At 42.9% G+C, this 20,789-nt stretch overlaps 1 protein-coding gene across 1 annotated transcript; it reads left to right on the top strand.

Annotated features, from left to right (window-relative positions):
* Positions 1-343: 343 nt before the first annotated feature.
* On the top strand, positions 344-5,339 carry LOC106590228 (coiled-coil domain-containing protein 106). The gene is made up of 5 exons (XM_014181010.3): positions 344-537; positions 1,171-1,387; positions 2,087-2,305; positions 2,519-2,728; positions 3,718-5,339. The coding sequence occupies exons 2-5, from the start codon at positions 1,180-1,182 to the stop codon at positions 4,095-4,097; spliced, it is 1,017 nt and encodes a 338-aa protein (XP_014036485.1). The 5' UTR covers positions 344-537; positions 1,171-1,179; the 3' UTR covers positions 4,098-5,339.
* Positions 5,340-20,789: the final 15,450 nt, after the last annotated feature.

Genomic DNA, 20,789 nt, shown 5'->3' on the forward strand with positions numbered 1-20,789 from the left:
ATGAGTAAATATGTCCAATCTTTTGACTGGTACTGTGTATATCATTAATGTAGACTTGGCAATTTTACACTCAAACTCCATATGTGCTCATGTTTGTCATTGTCACAGGTCAAGTAGCATTTTTCTGACATCACCCCATTTAAAGTTTACATTTTAAATGGTTAAAGTAAGGGTTAGGGTTAGGTAAGGGTTATGATTAAGGTTAGGGTTAGGTTAAGGGTAGGGGTTAAGGTCAGGGTAGGGACGCTCCAAGGATCTTGGATAGCACTATACCATTTTCCTTGTCTTTGACACCAACTACAAAGAGACAGCAGCCCGCGTCACCTCCAATAGTGTATCCGTAAAAAAAAACTGTTATATAGCGACAACAAGCGGCTATTCCAGCTAGGTTACTACGAAGGATGCTCTTATCTGCTGAGACGCATGCATTGGACACCTGCATGACAAAACTACTATTTTGGAAAGAAGTAACCTGCAAACTGCCAAACCTCGGTTTGTAGTGTTAAAATATCTGGAAGTAAAAGGTTTTTCAAGACGGTAAGGTCACAAAGCCTCATTAGTGGCTCTATTTTGCTGCCTAGTTTGCAGCCATTTGCATCCATCTTGAAAGGTTAATTATCGCTGATAAAGAAATGGTAGCATATTATAATGCATTGACACAATACAACCAACGGTTTAAAGTCATATTTTTGTGCTAAAACATAGTCATTTGACGAATTTGTTTATTTTAAAAACGCCTACGTAATGAATATACTGCTATAGTAAGTAAATTATTACTGAAAGATCAATGCATTGTCCTTTGTACCCAACTTTCATTTGTAATAATTAACAGTGTAACTAATGAATAGTTAATGATTAATAATGACTCACTGACTGTAATGTAAACGCCTATATTTTTACTGGTTCTACTACTTTTATGAATTTGAGCATCTGAGTGAATTTGACAAATCTCTAGGTATGTGTATGGGTAGACATCTCCATGGAAACCTCAAGCGTGTGTGTGTGTGTGTGTGTGTGTGCGTGCACCAGACACATGCCTGGGTTCAAGGTTAGTGGAGGTTTAAAGTTATTACTCAGAGGGCATTTTATGTGTTATTTTAGAAAGTTACACCAAACAGTGCATTGCAACACTGGCCATGCCTTCTTCTTCCCTATCTCCCTCCCAAGTAGAGACTAGAGATGTCCTCTGTGTGGCAACAGGAGCCGATAGTGTACTCCCCCAGTGTAGAGATCGATTCCAGCACCGTGAGGAGGAAGGCCAGGGTGGGTTCCTCACAGCACTGGCTAAAGCAGGAGCATGACCTGGAAGTTGTCAAGTGGGAGAGCATGACCTCTGGGGCAACTAGCGATGTGGAGCAGGACAACACACCCAGCAGTGCTGTATCCAGTAAGAACTGCATAGAGGTCTAGAAAAATGCATGCACCGAGATGGCTTTATTACCCATAATCCATGTATTGTCTTAGATCTTCCTGTGGCTTGTGTGTATTCACACACTGTTGGCTGATATGTCCAATAATACTACTGTATTACAACTGTATAATAATAATTTGGTTCATTAATAATACATGTATTGCGTCAGTGTGCAGCTAGCTTCTATTTCTCACTGCTAATGTATCGTGTTCCCAGGGGTGAAAGTAGACATAAAAAAATGTTTTAATCATAGAATTACATATAGAATCCATATTAAATCAATAGTGGGCCTAATCGTAAACATATCTGTTACACAGAACACCAAAAGGCTAGCGTCATTAGGCCAGAATTTATGCGTCCACTGCTGTCGTTGCGTATCTTGGTGTCGGCCACTCATCTTTGCCTTGGCAAAATGTCCATTTTTTTGTCGAACCACGTCGCATTTTGGAGCGTAGGCTATACCACCCGCTTTAAAGTCCATTCGCTAATTGTTCATGCCTCTGACATGCTGTAAAGATAAAAAGTGGTCTCATAGCCTACAGTTTTCTTGACATTTTGTTTGAATTATTATGATATGCTCATGTTTTACCGGTACGGCATACTCCCACTATATATTTTGCCGGGACGCCGTACCGGACCGTACCGTCTTATTTTCACCCCTGGGTGTTCCTCCAGCGGCTTCCCAGCCTGAGGGCAGCCTGCCTCCCCGGGTCATGCTGACCATCACCAAGCTGCAGTGCATGCTGGAAAGTAAACAGGAGCGCATTGCTGCCCTGGAGAGACAGGTGGAGGACCTGCAGCAGGACAGGAAGTTCCTCAGGAGCCAGATTGAGAACCTGACCAGCCAGCGCTCTGTCCCAACCTTCACTACCACCGCCACTTCAGCCGCTGAAGGTCAGTGAACCAAGTCCTGCATGGTGCTGTTGTTACAGTGGACTGGACAGTGGAATCTATGTATTATTTAAATGGGGATTTGTATGTTATCATAAGGACATAATTCAGTGTTAAATACTTATTTACCTCTATTTTATACTGTATCTTCATATAATGTAAGAAATCAGTGAAAAATGGGAATAAACCTGATCACTCCGTCTTGTCTCATCACAGCACCTAAAGCGGGGAAGTCACTGTATTCCGAACCCAAACCCCGGAAGAGAGAGAGGGTTGCATCATCCAGCTCTTCCTTCAGTAATGAAAGTGGCTCAGAAATGTCTGTCTCCACCGTTATGTCCGGAGCCTCGAGCGACCACAAGAAGCGGAGACACCACAAGGACAGGAGGAGAGGAAAGAAAGGGAAAGACTACAGCAGGAAGAGAGGTATGCTAAAAAAGGGTATTCTTATCATGCCTATGAGTACTGTACAAGTTCGCTTTCAGCATCTGATCGGTTTGTACCTTTCCCATTCATTTTTTTTAATCATTGTGCCCACAAATATAAAACAAATCCATCTGATCATTCTAATATTGACTCAGTTAGCCAGCAGCATACCATCCTGTATCCCACTGCTGGCTTGCCTCTGAAGCTAAGCAGGGTTGGTCCTAGTCGGTCGCTGGGTAGGAGACCAGATGCTGCTGGAAGTGGTGTTGGAGGGCCAATAGAAGGCACTCTTTCCTCTGTTCTAAAAAAACAATATTCCAGGGCAGTAATTGGGGACATTGCCCTGTGTAAGGTGCCGTCTTTCGGATGGACGTTAAACGGGGGTCCTGAATGTCTGTGGTCACTCAAGATCCTATGGCACTTATAGTTGGGGTGTTAACCCCGGTGTCCTGAGTAAATTCCCAATCTGGCCCTCATACCATCATGGCCACTTAATCAGCCCCAGCTTCCAATTGGCTCATTCATCCCCCCCTCCTCTTCCCTGTAACTATTGCCCAGGTCATTGCTGTAAATGTCAGTCAACTTATCTGGTAAAAAAAGTTATTGTTTGAAAAGTATCAAAAAGTCAGGAACTATATTCAACATTTCATCATATAATTGCTATAATAATCTTAGAATTAAATCATCAGAATACGTTTTTAAACTCAAATATTGATTTGAGAGATCAAGCCAATGCCTTTTGGTGAAATGTAGTTGCAAATTAAAGCAGCAACTAAAAGGAGCAATTGGAAATTATTTGACTGGATCCACGGAGACTGCATGCAATACCTATTTTCTTTAAGACAAAAGGGTAAGTTGTCTTCCTCCACATTGAACTATTTTTCAACTCTTCAATATCCACATTCCAAGTCAGTTTTCATACAGTTCAGCACTCCTTGCACGGACATACCATCTTCCCCTTCCTCACCGTCTCTCTCTCTTCTCCTCAGCCACTGGCGTCCAGTACGTGATCCACCGCTACAAACAAGTCCTCTCGGCCTTCATCAAGAAGAAGAGCATGAGTGGCGCTTTCCGTCACTACGGCATCGACAGGAACACCATTGCCAACACGGCGTCCATTGCTGAGCTCTACCTGGCAGCCAAGGAAACCCTGCCGCTGGTGGGGATGTTCCGCCCACGAGAGGAGACCCTGGTGAGCTACGCCCAGAAGTGTGCCCTGGTCATTGAGACTGACGTGGCGCTAGCCAGGAAGATTGAGCAGATGAAAGCCACAGGGGAGCTCCTTCCCATCACTGTGAAAAAGGCCAGGGTCATGCACTCTGCTCACCAACAGCTAGGGGGCACCGCTGAGAGCCTGTTAATGGGCTGATGATGTAGCTAGGGGGCTTTGAGGGGTGAGTTGGACTGGAAGTGGAGAACACTTGTGTTGACAGATTGGAGACATATTTAATTTAAAATCTGGGTCCTGGATTGATATAATCACATGGGAAGGATTTCTCTGCCTCTCTTTATTTATTGCAATGTAACTATTAGTGTATCTAGAATGCCTTCTTTAAAAGTAATGATTGTTTTTCTATGTTTTTTTGATATCGTATGAATACAATATTCAACAGGTTTAAGCGGGGACTTCACACATGTTCCCCATGTCTGTTTGCTTAGGAAGTTCCTCAATAATTGCCATTCATTCATAGTGGTCTGTGCTGAATAAACACGGTACTAAACAAACACGGTACTGAACAAACATGGTACTGAACAAACACGGTAGCAGCTAGCCATAGCCACAGAATGTGTTTTCCCTGTAGCATACATGACTTACACCAGTAAAAGTAGTGACTTTTGTTTGACAGTGTTTTTCCCTGGAAGTATCCCTCTATATTTGACTTAATGTTGACAATAACTCATCTGAAGATTCCATATAGCTGCCGTTTCCCTTGCAGACCCAAGGACAAATATACAGTAAACTCATTGTGATGGTCAGAAACGACACATAGCTGAATGGTTATCTTAGACGGAGACTAGAAATATGTGATGAGGACATCCACAAGATGGCACTGCACTCACTTCAATGGATGTTTGCACTACTTCTTCTGTAATCCTGAGTACATTTTCCAGGAGTATTTTATCCAAAATGGTGGACACTTTATGTCTGCTTCCAGAGAGCACTTTGATATTATTTTATTTCTTGCACCTAAGTATTTATTTGGTTTGATATTTTGAAACCACACAGTTGGTATGTGTATACCGATGCATTTAGAACATGCTTCCGTTTTTAGAGCTGTGATTTATAGGCTGTAATTTATACATTGACTAAGCTTAGTAAAATATAGCGGTTTTTAGGTGTTTTAACTCACAACCTTCAGAATTTAGGTGAATAAAATAGAATACCTGCTATTAACTGATGGTGTGAACAGGTGTTGGAACTACTGTTAGTCCTACCTAGGGATATCCAATGTACTGTTGTGAATTATAATTGCTAATATGGACAATTCTTCGGTTGACACTGGGCTATTCACTTTTTGTATCAAGTTTGTTCACTTATCTCTCAAACTACGATTCTTCAAAACATATTTTACTTCTTTGAATGGTTTGAGAAATAAAGCATTTAGCAATACTCTCATGCAGTTATGAATGTTCTTGGCTGTACCTCCTTGTATTTGTGACGTCACATCAACATGATCTCATGACCAATCGTTAGAGTTCTACAGTAGAGTGCTCAGCCCTGTGTGCTATATTTGTATTTTTTTATGTCCACGTGTGCAGTATCAAGCCCATTCCACACCATCAAATGTGCTCACTTGGTGTACTAATTTGTTTTCCCACTTTGTGGATAAGTTATGCACTTCATGCTTGCTCAAGCTTTTCTGATTCTTGAAGTGTTCCTTCAATGGGGGGGGGGGGGGGGGGGGGGGTTGTTTGTCCTGTGACCAGAATAATCTCTAGTGCTTGCATGGACAGATGGGACTGTTCGCTATGAGACATCCTTGGGCAATAGTAAGTGGCCGTGCATAGCGTTGCCACTGCCTTCCCCGCTGTTTGCTTTTCAATCTGAGTGACAAATGACCAGTGCAAAGCCATTACAGGGCTGCACCCGGGCTGTTTATCTTTGCATGCGACTCACTGTCACTCTGATTCACACACGGGCCCTCCCTATCTCTCACTCTCACATCCCCCTCGGTCCGTCATTCTGTCTGCCCTAACCCACCCCACCCTCTGTTTCACTCGCTGTCTCTCCTGCCAACCCGGTTGTATCCGTCCCGGTTTCCTTCATTTCCGTCTCTTGGTTGGAGGTCGTTTTTTGTCTGTCTGTAGGCCTTGTGTTTCTTTCCCCTTCTTTTTATTTTGCCCGTTTATTCTTCTTGCCGTTTCAACCAACGCTCTTCCTTTTCACCTCTCTTTTTTTCTCTCTATCGCTCCCTCCTTCACTAACAATAGAGCTGATTGTGGACGAGGGGGCTGGAGGAGGTGGAGCGGTATTGCTGTGGTCAGCCAGGCGTCTCAGTCGCGCCGGGTAGAGCAAACATGAGAGAGCGCCCACACACTATAACCTGAGGTGGCAAGTGCATGCTGGTATTGTGGGAGGCACTGGGGAAGGGGCAGGCATACAGCTCGGCCTGCTCTCATCTCTCCTCACTTCCTCAGGGACAGAAATGTCACAAATGGCTTCCTCCTCCAGTCAAATATGGGATGTATCCTACATTTTAGATGGATATTTTCCTCAATTGTATTGGCATATGATTGTAATCACAACCAACAGACAAAAAAGTAATTTAAGACAAGCTATTCATACCAGGTTGTAGATGTCTACATGTTGATACCATGTTGTAGATGTCTACATATTCATACCATATTGTAGATGTGTTTGCAAGTGTTGGTCAATTGACCAGAATAAAGCAAATAAACAACATGTCCACCTGCCGGTCTTTAAGAGTGGCAGCTGTGTATGTGGCAGTAATGACTGGGGGCAATGGAGGAGATCAGTGATGGGTGTCGGCCTAATCGAGCCTGATGCATCCCCTCTCTTCTCTCTGGCTCTCTGACTCACGTTGGTCTGAGTGCAGCTGGGACTTCACTTTGTGGCGGTGCGGTTGTTTGTTTGGTACTCAAATTTTATGGCAGGTGCAATGGCACGGTCTGGGGCCCATGTGCCTGATGAGTGCGACGTTTATATCCCTCCTCTTGTCCAGTTTTGTAACAGACAGACGCCCCACCCCCTTTCTGATCTAAGCTAATGGTTGAATGGAGAGCATTTACATGCACTTGCTAATGGAAGCTGATAATGACCTCTAAATACCCTCTACCAGATCTGTAGCTGTGGGATCAATTGTTTGGATTTGTTACAATTTCAGCCACATGACATATAGTCTTGGTATTTACCAGTTACTTAGTATGCTTCTAATGGAGGATGGAAGGATTCTAAGACAAATGTGGGAAAATAATCTGTTTATACTTCAGTAATTGATTTGGAGCTTTCTAGTAAATGAAGAGTTGAGTAACATTGCTGCCTTCTACTGTCAGATAACTCGAGTAACAACGAAAGCCCCTGTTTCATTACAGTATGTTGTGCTGCAGTGGTTAATACACGGCTTGTAATTGGATACTTAAACATGTTCAGGGGTTTTCAGTATTTCATGGCACATTAAAAGCACACATAATGGGGATGTGTGTAAATGAACATAGATACATTTTCCTTTCATTTAAAGGTAGAATCCTTAGTTGAAACGATAACAAAGTGGAACACACTGCCTCTGTTTTGGTCATTGTTAATAAGAATTTGTTCTTAACTGACTTACCTAGTTAAATAAAGGTTACATTTAAAAACATTTGGTAAAAGCTGAGGGATGGGCCTGGAGAAATGTCGCCACTCTCACATTCATAGACAAAGCTATGGATGCAAGGACTGACCATCCATGATATCAAAATTATAGTTTTAACCATGTTTTGAGGCTATACATTTTTTGTTTACGTTTACATTGTTTACAAACATTGGAGAAAAAAAGCTTATATTTTGGGTTCTGATACTGGTACAGCAGTTGAACTAAGCTCATGAGGCATTGATAAGTTATATTCTTCAAGAATCAATAGGTAAATATCATTACCTTAAGTCCAAATATGGATGTAGCAACTAAGGATTCTAGCTTTAATGGGGTTATTGCGATGTTTACCATCAAAATAGGTTTGGAATTGAAGATTCTTCTAATTACATATGATTTCTAATAGTCTGTATTCAATACTGTGATGGGACACCAGTTCGCTACTTTTTAATTTTAAGTACTGTCTTTTAAATGAGATATCAGAAGTACTTTTTGACACTTCAATGCAGCAATATAATACAGTATTTATAGTTTCAGTTATGTTCTTAAAGCCAAGCATTGATTTTTTTTCATGCTCTTTAAGAAAAATAATGAAATGAAAAGTCCAAGCTTGTGGTATTTTGACATGTACCTAATCAGCTACAGATACCTAGGACTTTCAACGGAGTTGGCCCTCATAATGGTATTGATTCCTGAAGGTTAAAGCCATCACTGATCTATTATAACCTATGAAAGAGAAGTGAGAGGCTGATAAACAACGGACAGGATGTTGGTTCTAGTTATAAATACATTTCCTACAGTGAAGCTAATTTAAAGAGTTGCGATATGAAAGGGAATGTCACTGACTGTACAGCTGTACTTGTTTCCCATATTTTTGGGTAAACTGTGAAAATGTGATAACTGTTCAGTCATGTAGAGTAAAATATCACTCTTGCAAGATAGCAAGTATGTTGACAGATCATATGGCCCTCGGTATGATAAGTTGGTAAAGCAATGATGAAATAGAGCAATGCAAATGCTTCTAGTCCCACCCAGCCATTCTTTGATGGAGTAACTGTCATTGGTTTTCTATTTTCTCTGGGTGCGTTTCAAAGCTGATAATCTGTTATTTGTCGCCTCTCCATGTCTTTGTAGATGAATTGCCCATAGGATCAACCTTTGACCCCTATGATGTATCTCCCTGAGCTGAACTGACGTGTCATTTCATCTCCATGTCAGCAGTGGGTTGGAAATTATCATTTAAATCCACCTGATAGAACAATGAAGCACCACATCTTTGAGGTAATTTGGGGACTCGAGTTTGACATTTTGTGCCATTGTGTACAACAGATGTCCTCATGTCCATGTTTTGTCATAACTCAACGCTATTCTTAGAGATATGTAAATGCTGAATGTTTCACAAATTATGAGACATCTTGACTGAGTGCGCACAAGCGAATTTGTACATTCTTTGCATTAGTATTCATTAGGATCGTCCTTAAATGGACATCTGCTTTGCATGTCTGTAAGTCATTGGCCAGGCAATCCACCTTTTATTTGCCCTGTGGGCAGCTCTCCGTTGTGAAATCTTAAAATAACCTGCCCACTGCTGAAAGTGGGTCAGAGCACCATGGCGACGTCAATCCAAAACAAAAGGACCAAGTGGTGCATTATGGGTATTTACCCCTTTGGTGATTGATGTGGCGTTATAAAGAAAAGGGTAGCGTGGTACCTAGCAAACTAGTCACCATCCTTATCAGTCTTCTCCAGTCGGGGTCACAACATCCTCATTGACCTTTTTGATTCATGGCAAGCCTCTGAATCCGCTCTAGTGAGCACACCACCCTTGGGTAACTGCAGGGTTGCTGTAGTAACTGACTTGGCTGATGTGGCAACTATTTATCAATGTGGCACTAGAGGGCACTGTTGTATCCAGAAGAATATGCAGTGTTGATTTGATTTGGCCAGACACATTCAGACATACCTGGATGCACAGCCCTACCACAGCCTATTAGATTCTGTCTGAGGGTTTTATGTGGGATATTCAGTGTCTGTTTCCATTTGGAACATGTTGTGCCTATAGCTTTAATTATCTTAATGTCTCGAAGACAAACCTAGAAAGATGCAAAGACATTTTCACAAAGGAAGGCATTCACACACAGACAAACCTTACAAATGGAATTGTGCACAATTCAAAAAGAAGAAAAAGCCTCACACTTTTAAGGCACTAGCATTTAAATCACACACATACATTGGTGCTACCAAACCACTCCCCTTCCAGCATCTCGGTATAAAAATGAAAGTGATCAAATACATAGTCATTAATGCAATTTAGTTTGCTGATTGAGACAGATGCAAATCTGTAGCCACTGAATTTCGCCTTAAAGGCAGTTTTTTGCCCTCTCGATCATCAAGTCTGGAGGTATTGACATTGCTCATGTGCTTTCCATCTGGCTGTCACTGATAAGAACTTCCAAGGGGCTTCTGGGTAATAGTCTCACCAGCTTAAAAGCGGGGGGCATAATGTATTCTGTGGGAGTAGGGGGCCTTAGCAGGCTGGCTCTGCCTCTTACTCTCACTCTCACTCTCCATCTCGCTCCCTTTCTTTCTCTCTCTGAGAAGCGTCAGGCACAGACAGCAGTTTCAATATAGCTGCAGGGAGGGCCATCTCCCTGCCAGAGAGTCATGATGCGCTCTGAGAGCAATTTTGTCCTGGGAGAAACAAGATGGCTGCTTTCAGATACAACCTTCAGCAATAGAGCTTGGCTAAAGCCTCATACATAGTGACCACATCATAGCTCCCCTTGTGTATTATTGCTCATTGGATGAGTTGACAATCTGTGTTACAGATTGACCATCCTATGATAGGATCCATGTGATTTGTCTGTTGTTTTAGAGAGGCTTGGTGTAATGCCCCTTCACCCTTACCTCTTGCTCTGTCTCCATGGACAGAAAGAAAATATGTAAAGAAAGGGTCACTACCTCCTGTTTACATCCCCAGGTGTCCTCAAACCCGCACAGGTGCTTCATGGGAGATGGTTGCATAAAGATAAAAAGCATGCAAACCAGGTTTAAAAATTGTATATTTGTGGTATTTTGCCCCAATATACAGAATGCATGTGGCATCCTATGAACACTGTTTGACCATAGTATTCAATGAGTCAGACAGCAAAAACAAAGAGCAGTTTCAGAGGCTAGAGAGTGATATGCTCAGCAGTAGGGGACAGAGAGAAGATGATTCTACGCAACATACTGTATTAGAGAAAAGTGGGGCGAAGAAAAGAAGGAGAACGCCTCCATTCCCCCATCCATCCTGTTGGCCAGCCATAGAGTGACGCAGAGGCACAAATGCATGTCTGAGGAGAGGGAAAAAGGAAACGCTCAGGGAGCACATAATGCAGAGTGACAGTTTTTGGGAGCCGCACCCCACGTCTGTACGCTTGCCAGACACACACAATACAAATCTGATATGTCACTCGCTCATTTCCTTCTTTTTTTTATGTCAGATGTTGGACTGGACCCTCCCAGCTCTGTACCATATTCTCTTTTGTGTTGCGTGACAACAGGGCGATTCAGATTGTCCCCACTAGACCATCTCTCTCTGAGGGAGTTAATGACGGACGAAAAAGGGGGATTTTTTCCCCCTAAATTCTGGCTGCCATTAGTAGCCAATCAGAGCTGTCATATTACCAGGGAACACAGATAGATGGCAGGTTTGGCCGTAACCAAAGGCAACGGCGGGACTGTGATAATGTCGGTGTCCTGGCTGGCACACAATAAGCACACTGAGACAGCCACATGTTTTAGGGTACAGTGTAGCATATTGGAGGCTTTTGCACTATAATCAAATAAAATCAAATAAATAAAATATTTGTCACATGCGCCGAATACAATAGCTGTAGACCTTACTGTGAAATGCTTACTTACAAGCCCTTAATCAACAATGCAGTTTTTAGAAAATAGAGTTAAGAAAATATTTACTAAATAAACTAAAGTAAAACAATTATTAAAAAGTAACACAAGAAAATTACATAACAATAACAAGGCTATATACGGGGGTACCGGTACCCAGTCAATGTGCGGTGTACAGGTTAGTTGAGGTAATTTGTACATGTAGGTTGGGGTAAATTGACTATGCATAGATAATAAACAACGAGTAGCAGCAGTGTAAAAACAAAGGGGGGGGGGGGTCAATGCCAATAGTCCAGGTGGCCATTTGATTAATTGTTCAGCAGTCTTATGACTTGGGGGTAGAAGCTGTTAAGGAGCCTTTTGGACTTCGCATCCTTGTAATCTTTGTAATCCATCTGGCCCCGCAGTCTTGCTCACATCGGCTACGGAGAGCGTGATCACACAGTCGTCCGGAACAGCTGGTGCTCTCATGCATGCTTCGGTGTTGCTTGTCTCGAAGCGAGCATAAAAGGCATTTAGCCCATCTGGTAGGCTAGTGTCACTGGGTAGCTCGCGGCTGGGTTTCCTTTTGTAGTCCGTAATAGTTTAAAAAGCCCTGCCACATCCGACGAGCGTCAGAGCCGGTGTTGTAGGATTCAAACCGAGTCCTGTGTCTTGACTTGACTTCAGAGTTCGAACCACTTTGGACGTGAGCTGCAGCTCAACGTCTCTCTGGCCTGATATGTTAATTCTTCACCCATCATTATATACAGTTCTTCAAAAGGGTGGTTCTGTGTGGTTGACACGCTCTCTGACCTCACTCAGGGTGCGGTGACTACTTAGTTGTACAAAGTTATAGAAACAATTCACTCTTATAGTTTCTAAAATCACATCCCTTTATTAACAAAAACACTTTTATAATTTTTCATATTTCATTCACAACGCATCGGATGGACACTTCACACATATAGTATGTATACTTTCCAAGTTAGAGCATTTCCTTTATACATTTTTTAATGACATCACAAAACAACAACCAAAATGACATTAGTGGTCTTTAGGTCGCCTCTGACCATTCCCCACATTCTATGTCAGAAATATTGTTCCAGAATTTGCTCTAGAATGTCTCAGAGTTTCGGTGGGAAACTGTCTGTGAAACAAAGGCACATTCCTGTGGTGAACATTGGAGATGGAGAGAGCTGAATGTTCTTGTCCTTGATTTACAACAGGGTGTGAGCTGTTAACCCCCCACCAGCTCCCTTCTCCCCCCCTCTGCGGGCAAGAGGGGGTCTGGCCGAAGTCATCCACTGCAAAGCTGGTCTAACCCATCTGGATCCTCACAGGACAGTCATGACACCTGTATTGACGCTTTGCCTCTTTAATGGTTCATCTGGGGGCATTCGCAGGATTTCTTATGTGTCCGGATTAGTGTCCCGCTCCTTGAAAGCGGCAGCTCCAGCCTTTAGCTCGGTGCGGATGTTGCCTGTAATCCATGGCTTCTGGTTGGGATATGTACGTACGGTCACTTTGGGGACAGCGTCGTCTATGCACTTATCGATAAAGCTGGTGACTGAGGTGGTATACTCCAAATCAAATAAAATCGAATTATATTTGTCACATGCGCCGAATACAACAGATGTAGACCTTACAGTGAAATCCTTACTTACAAGCACAAGTGTTAAGAAAGTATTTACTAAAATGAACTGAAGTAAAAAAAAAAAACATAATACTTAAAAAGCAACAATAAAAGGGGGCACAGGTTAGTTGAGGTAATTGAGGTAATATGTACATGTAGGTAACGTAACTACGCATAGATAATAAACAGAGAGTAGCAACAGTGTAAAAATGTGGTGGGGGGGATGCAAATAGTCCAGGTAGCCATTTGATTAGCTGTTCAAGAGTCTTATGGCTTGGGGGTAGATGCTGTTAAGAAGCCTTTTGGACCTAGACTTGGTGTTCCGGTACTGCTTGTCGTGCGGTAGCAGAGTGAACAGTCTATGACTAGGATGGCTGGTGTTTATGGCATTTTTTAAGGCCTTGCTTTGACACTGCCTGGTATAGGAGTCCTGGATGGCTGGAAGCTTGGCCCCAGTGATGTACTGGGCCGTACGCACTACCCTCTGTAGTGCCTTGCAGTCGGAGGCCGAGCAGTTGCCATACCAGGCGGTGTGGGAGAGGTTGTTATCCTGGCACCACACTGCCAGGTGTCTGACCTCCTCCCTATAGGCTGTCTCATCGTTGTCGGTGATCAGGCCTACCACTGTTGTGTCGTTGGAAAACTTAATGATGGTGTTGGAGTTGTGCTTGGCCATGCAGTCATGAGTGAACAGGGAGTACAGGAGGGGACTGAGCACACACCCCTGAGGGGCCCCTGTGTTGAGGATCAGCATGGCAGATGTGTTGTTATCTACCCTTACCACCTGGGGGTGGCCCGTCAGGAAGTCCAGGATCCAGTTATAGAGGGAGGTGTTTAGTCCCAGGGTGCTTAGCTTAGTGATGAGCTTTAACCTCTATGGGCTAGGTGGGACGCTTGCGTCCCACCTACTCAACAGCCAGTTGAATCCTGTGGCGCGTTATTCAAATACTTTAGAAATGCTATTACTTCAATTTTTAAAAAATATGACTATTTTACACCATTTTAAAGATAAGACTCTCGTTAATCTAACCACACTGTCCGATTTCAAAAAGGCTTTACAACGAAAGCAAAACATTAGATTATGTCAGCAGAGTACCCAGACAGAAATAATCAGACACCCATTTTTCAAGCTAGCATATAATGTCACATAAACCCAAACCACAGCTAAATGTAGCACTAACCTTTGATGATCTTCATCAGATGACAACCCTAGGACATTATGTTATACAATACATGCATGTTTTGTTCAATAAAGTTTATATTTATATCAAAATCCAGCTTTTTACATTAGCATGTGACTAGCATGTGACTAGCATTCCCACCGAACACTGCCGGTGAATTTACTAAATTACTCACGATAAACGTTCACAAAAAGCATAACAATTATTTTAAGAATTATAGATACAGAACTCCTCTATGCACTCGATATGTCCGATTTTAAAATAGCTTTTCGGTGAAAGCACATTTTGCAATATTCTCAGTAGCATCAGCCCGGCATCACAGGGCTAGCTATTTAGACACCCAGCAAGTTTAGCACTCATCAAAGTCAGATTTACTATAAGAAAAATGTTATTACCTTTGCTGTCTTCGTCAGAATGCACTCCCAGGACTTCTACTTCAATAACAAATGTTGGTTTGGTCCAAAATAATCCATCGTTATATCCAAACAGCGACGTTTTGTTCGTGCGTTCAGGACACTATCCGAAAGGGTAAATAAGGGTGGCGAGCATGGCGCAATTCGTGACAAAAAAATTCTAAATATTCCATTACCGTACTTCGAAGCATGTCAACCGCTGTTTAAAATCCATTTTTATGCCATTTTTCTCATAAAAAAGCGATAATATTCCGACCGGGAATCTGCGTTTAGGTAAACAGACAAAAGAAAAGAAAGCATACGGTCGACGCGGGCACGCGCCTAAGCCCATAGTACTCTGAGTGGCCACTTGCCAAAGGCGATAAAGTGTTTCAGCCAGAGCCTGCCTCGATATCGTTCAGCTTTTTCCCGGGCTCTGAGAGCCTATGGGAGCCGTAGGAAGTGTCACGTTATTTCACAGATCCTCAGTTTTCAATAAAAAGAGCCAAGATGAAACACTACTTCTCAGACAGGCCACTTCCTGCATGAAATCTTCTCAGGTTTTGGCCTGCCATATGAGTTCTGTTATACTCACAGACACCATTCAAACAGTTTTAGAAACTTTAGGGTGTTTTCTATCCAAAGCCAATAATTATATGCATATTCTAGTTACTGGGCAGGAGTAGTAACCAGATTAAATCGGGTACGTTTTTTATCCGGCTGTGTCAATACTGCCCCCTAGCCCTAACAGGTTTAAGGGATGATGGTATTGAACGCTGAGCTGTAGTCAATGAATAGCATTCTCATATAGGTGTTTCTTTTGTCCAGGTGGGAAAGGGCAGTGTGGAGTGCAATAGAGATTGTGTCAGCTGTAGATCTGTTGGGGTGGTATGCAAATTGGAGTGAGTCTCGGGTTTCTGGGATAATGGTGTTGATGTGAGCCATATCCAGCCTTTTAAAGCACTTCATGGCTACAGCCATGAGTGCTATGGGTTGGTAGTCATTTAGGCAGGTTACCTTGGTGTTCTTGGGCACAGGGACTATGGTGGTCTGCTTGAAACATGTTGGTATTACAGACTCGGTCAGGGAGAGGTTGAAAATGTCAGTGAAGGCACTTGCCAGTTGGTCAGTGCATGCTTGGAGTACATGTCCTGGTAATCCGTCTGGCCCTGCAGCCTTGTGAATGTTGACCTGTTTAAAGGTCTTACTCACAACAGCTACGGACAGCATGATCACACAGTCATCCGGAACAGCTGGTACTCTCATGTATGCTTCAGTGTTGCTTACCTCGAAGCACGAAGTCATAGAAGTAATTTAGCTCGTCTGGTAGACTTGTGTCACTGGGCAGCTCTCGGCTGGGCTTCCCTTTGTAGTCCGTAATAGTTTGCAAGCACTGCCAAATCCGACGAGCGTTGGAGCCAGTGTAGTAGTATTCAATCTTAGTCCTGTATTGATGCTTTGCCTGTTTGATGGTTTGTCGGAGGGCATAGCAGGATTTCTTATAAGCGTCTGAGTTAGAGTCCCGCTGCTTGAAAGCGGCAGCTCTAGCCTTTAGCTCAGTGCGGATGTTGCCTGTAATCCATGGCTTCTGGTTGGGGTATGTACGTGCAGTCCTGTGGGGACGACGTAATTGATGCACTTATTAATGAAGCCAGTGAATGACGTGGTGTACTCCTCAATGCCATAGGAAGAATCCCAGAACAAATACCAGACTTTTAGTTTAGCATCTCCGTTATTGGACCACTTCCTTGTTGAGCGAGTAATTGGTACTTCCTGCTTTAGTTTTTGCATGTAAGCAGGAATCAGGAGGATAGAGTCAGATTTGCCAAATGGTCAGATTTGCCAAATGGAGGGCAAGGGAGAGCTTTGTACGCATCTCTGTCTGGAGTAAAGGTGGTCTAGAGTTTTTTTTCTCTGGTTGCATGTGAAACATGTCTGTAGAAATGAGGTAAAACAGATTTAAGTTTGCCTGCATTAAAGTCCCCATCCTCTAGTAGCGCCACTTCTGGATGAGCATTTTCTTGTTTCCTTATGCCATTATACAGCTCATTGCGTGCGGTCTTAGTGCCAGCGTCGGTTTGTGATGGTCAATAGACGACCATGAACATTTTTTATGAAAACTCTGTAGATAATGTAGTCTACAGCTTATCATGAGGCGAGCAATAACTCGAAACTACCTTAATATTAGACATCGTGCATCAGCTGTTTTTGACAAATAGACACACACCCCCACCCCTCGTCATAGCAGACGTAGCTGTTCTATCCTGCCAATGCACGAAAAACCCAGCCAACTGTATATTATCCGTGTCGTCGTTTAGCCACGACTCGGTAATTCATAAGATATTCGTTTTTAATGTCCCGTTGGTAGGATATTCTCGATCGGAGCCTCCGACTCCAGTTATTGCATGTTGGCTAATAGAACGGATGGTAGAGGCGGGTTATCTACTCGCCGACAAATTCTCAAAAGTTATCCTAGTCTCTGCCCCCTGTATTTCCTTATTTTCTTAATGCGAGTGATGGGGATTTGGGCTTGTCTGGGAGCAACGTTATACCCTTTGCGTCCGACACGTTAAAGAAAATATCTTTGTCCAGTTCGAGATGAGTAATTGCTGTTCTGATATCCAGAAGCTCTTTTTGGTCATAAGAGATGGTAGCGTCAACATTATGTACAAACAATGCGAAAAACACACAAAATAGCACAATTGGTTAGGAGCCCGTAAAACTGCAGCCATCCCCTCAGGCGCCATTCTTTGTGGTGATAATAATCCTGTTGTCTTGTAGTTGTTCTCCATCGGCAAAGATACAATCGCTACAAAATGATTCAAGGAACGTATCCAAGACCTGGGGTTGTCACAGCTTTTGTTTCCTGGCTTCTTGAAGAGGAGTGCCATGAATTAGTTAGGGCCGACCAACCAGTGCTCCCGCACATTGGCTAACCAGGCCATCTGCAGTGTGTCCCACCCACCACCCGCCAACTCCTCTTTTACGCTACTGCTACTCTCTGTTCGTCATATATGCATAGTCACTTTAACTATATGTACATGTACATACTACCTCAATCAGCCTGACTAACTGGTGTCTGTATGTAGCCTCGCTACTTTTATAGACTCTACTGTTTATAGCCTGTCCTTTTACTGTTGTTTTATTTCTTTACCTACCTATTGTTCACCTAATACCTTTTTTGCACTATTGGTTAGAGCCTATAAGTAAGCATTTCACTGTAAGGTCTACACCTGCTGTATTCGGCACACGTGACAAATAAACTTTGATTTGATTTGACGGTTTGACCTCCATTATGATAACATATGTTAATTACACAGTGCTGTGTTTCCCAATGAGCCACAAGGTGCCTGTCTGCTGCTTGGACAGACTCGGGCTTCTGAAGCATGTCCTTCTCCCAGACTCATCTGAGGTGCATGCAGAAATCAATGTCATTCAACCCCTTGTTCTAATATTAGAAAATTACAATCAGCAAAGTTATACAATCTGTGAGTTTCTGGCTTGCATTCTTACCATGTCATTATGGCACAGCACACGATATCGTAAGGAAAACTCACAGTATGGAAAACCCTCTATAGAAAACCCGCTATGGAAAACTCTGGCCTTAGTCAAATGCAACAGAGACAACTCTCTATTCGGGGCACTCAATACAGAAGCCTATATGTTTGTTCCACTGTTTACCCTTACGGAAAAAACACATTCATGTGAAGTTAATGTGATAACATGTGACAACATGTAAAAACAACATGTGACAACATGTAAAAACAACATGTGACAACATGTAAAAATAACATGTGACAACATGTAAAAACAACATGTGACAACATGTAAAAATAACATGTGACAACGTGTAAAAACAACATGTGACAACGTGTAAAAACAACATGTGACAACATGTAAAAACAACATGTGACAACATGTAAAAATAACATGTGACAACATGTAAAAATAACATGTGACAACATGTAAAATCAACATGTGACAGCATGTAAAAACAACATGTGACAACATGTAAAAATAACATGTGACAACATGTAAAAACAACATGTGACAACATGTAAAAACAACATGTGATAACATGTAAAAACAACATGTGACAACATGAAACTACACGTGACAATATTTGAATGTTTTTCACGTTGTAATTATTTTTCTTCTGCATGTGAGAGTTAGATTTTCACATGTGAAAGTGCATTTTTGATTTTGTCACATGAGTTTGGTTTTCACATGTGAACAACTCCCCTCACATGTCTCCTTTGTTTTCACATGAACATTTCAGCTGCTATTTCACATATGTGTTTCATTGTAAGGGAAGTCATTAAATGGTATGGGGGTTTTAAGGTAAGTGGTATGCTGTTCAGCTAAAATAGTGTAAACATCTATAATCAATATGATAATATTTGACACGATCACTTTTCAATATGACACTATCTGGGATTTAAACTCACAACCTCTGGATTTGGGGTTCGCTGATCTTTCTGCTGTGCCACAAAGTCTGTAGCCTTCTCAGAAGTCCCCATACAGATTCATTAACTACAATACATCTCTGCAAAAGACTGACATCTGCACTGCAATTTTAGTTATCAGTTAATCTGACTATTCTCTCATCATTTTTAATGTTCTTATTTCAGCAATTTGAGGATTTTCTGTATAGTTGTCTAATGTTGGTAGGGAATATTATTCTGTTTTTATGTTACTCCTGAATCACTATGATACATATAATATACTGCTCAAAAAAATAAAGGGAACACTTAAACAACACAGCCTAGATCTGAATGAAATAAATAATCCTATTAAATACTTTTTTCTTTACATAGTTGAATGTGTTGACAACAAAATCACACAAAAATAATCAATGGAAATCCAATTTATCAACCCATGGAGGTCTGGACTTGGAGTCACACTCAAAATTAAAGTGGAAAACCACACTACAGGCTGATCCAACTTTGATGTAATGTCCTTAAAACAAGTCAAAATGAGGCTCAGTAGTGTGTGTGGCCTCCACGTGCCTGTATGACCTCCCTACAACGCCTGGGCATGCTGCTGATGAGGTGGCGGATGGTCTCCTGAGGGATCTCCTCCCAGACCTGGACTAAAGCATCCGCTAACTCCTGGACAGTCTGTGGTGCAACGTGGCATTGGTGGATGGAGCGAGACATGATGTCCCAGATGTGCTCAATTGGATTCAGGTCTGGGGAACGGGCGGCCCAGTCCATAGCATCAATGCCTTCCTCTTGCAGGAACTGCTGACACACTCCAGCCACATGAGGTCTAGCATTGTCTTGCATTAGGAGGAACCCAGGGCCAACCGCACCAGCATATGGTCTCACAAGGGGTCTGAGGATCTCATCTCGGTACCTAATGGCAGTCAGGCTACCTCTGGCGAGCACATGGAAGGCTGTGCGGCCCCCCAAAGAAATGCCACCCCACACCATGACTGACCCACCACCAAACCGGTCATGCTGGAGGATGTTGCAGGCAGCAGAACGTTCTCCACGGCGTCTCCAGACTCTGTCACGTCTGTCACGTGCTCAGTGTGAACCTGCTTTCATCTGTGAAGAGCACAGGACGCCAGTGGCGAATTTGCCAATCTTGGTGTTCGCTGGCAAATGCCAAACGGCCTGCACGGTGTTGGGCTGTAAGCACAACCCCCACCTGTGGACGTCGGGCCCTCATACCACCCTCATGGAGTCTGTTTCTGACCGTTTGAGCAGACACATGCACATTTGTGGCCTGCTGGAGGTCATTTTGCAGGGCTCTGGCAGTGCTCCTCCTGCTCCTCCTTGCACAAAGGTGGAGGTAGCGGTCCTGCTGCTGGGTTGTTGCCCTCCTACGGCCTCCTCCACGTCTCCTGATGTTCTGGCCTGTCTCCTGGTAGCGCCTCCATGCTCTGGACAATACGCTGACAGACACAGCAAACCTTCTTGCCACAGATCGCATTGATGTGCCATCCTGGATGAGCTGCACTACCTGAGCCACTTGTGTGGGTTGTAGACTCCGTCTCATGTTACCACTAGAGTGAAAGCACCGCCAGCATTCAATAGTGACCAAAACATCAGCCAGGAAGCATAGGAACTGAGAAGTGGTCTGTGGTCCCCACCTGCAGAACCACTCCTTTATTGGGGGTGTCTTGCTAATTGCCTATAATTTCCACCTGTTGTCTATTCCATT

Source organism: Salmo salar, chromosome 29, assembly GCF_965601325.2.
Source record: "Salmo salar chromosome 29, fSalSal1, whole genome shotgun sequence".
Taxonomy (NCBI): Eukaryota; Metazoa; Chordata; class Actinopteri; order Salmoniformes; family Salmonidae; genus Salmo; species Salmo salar.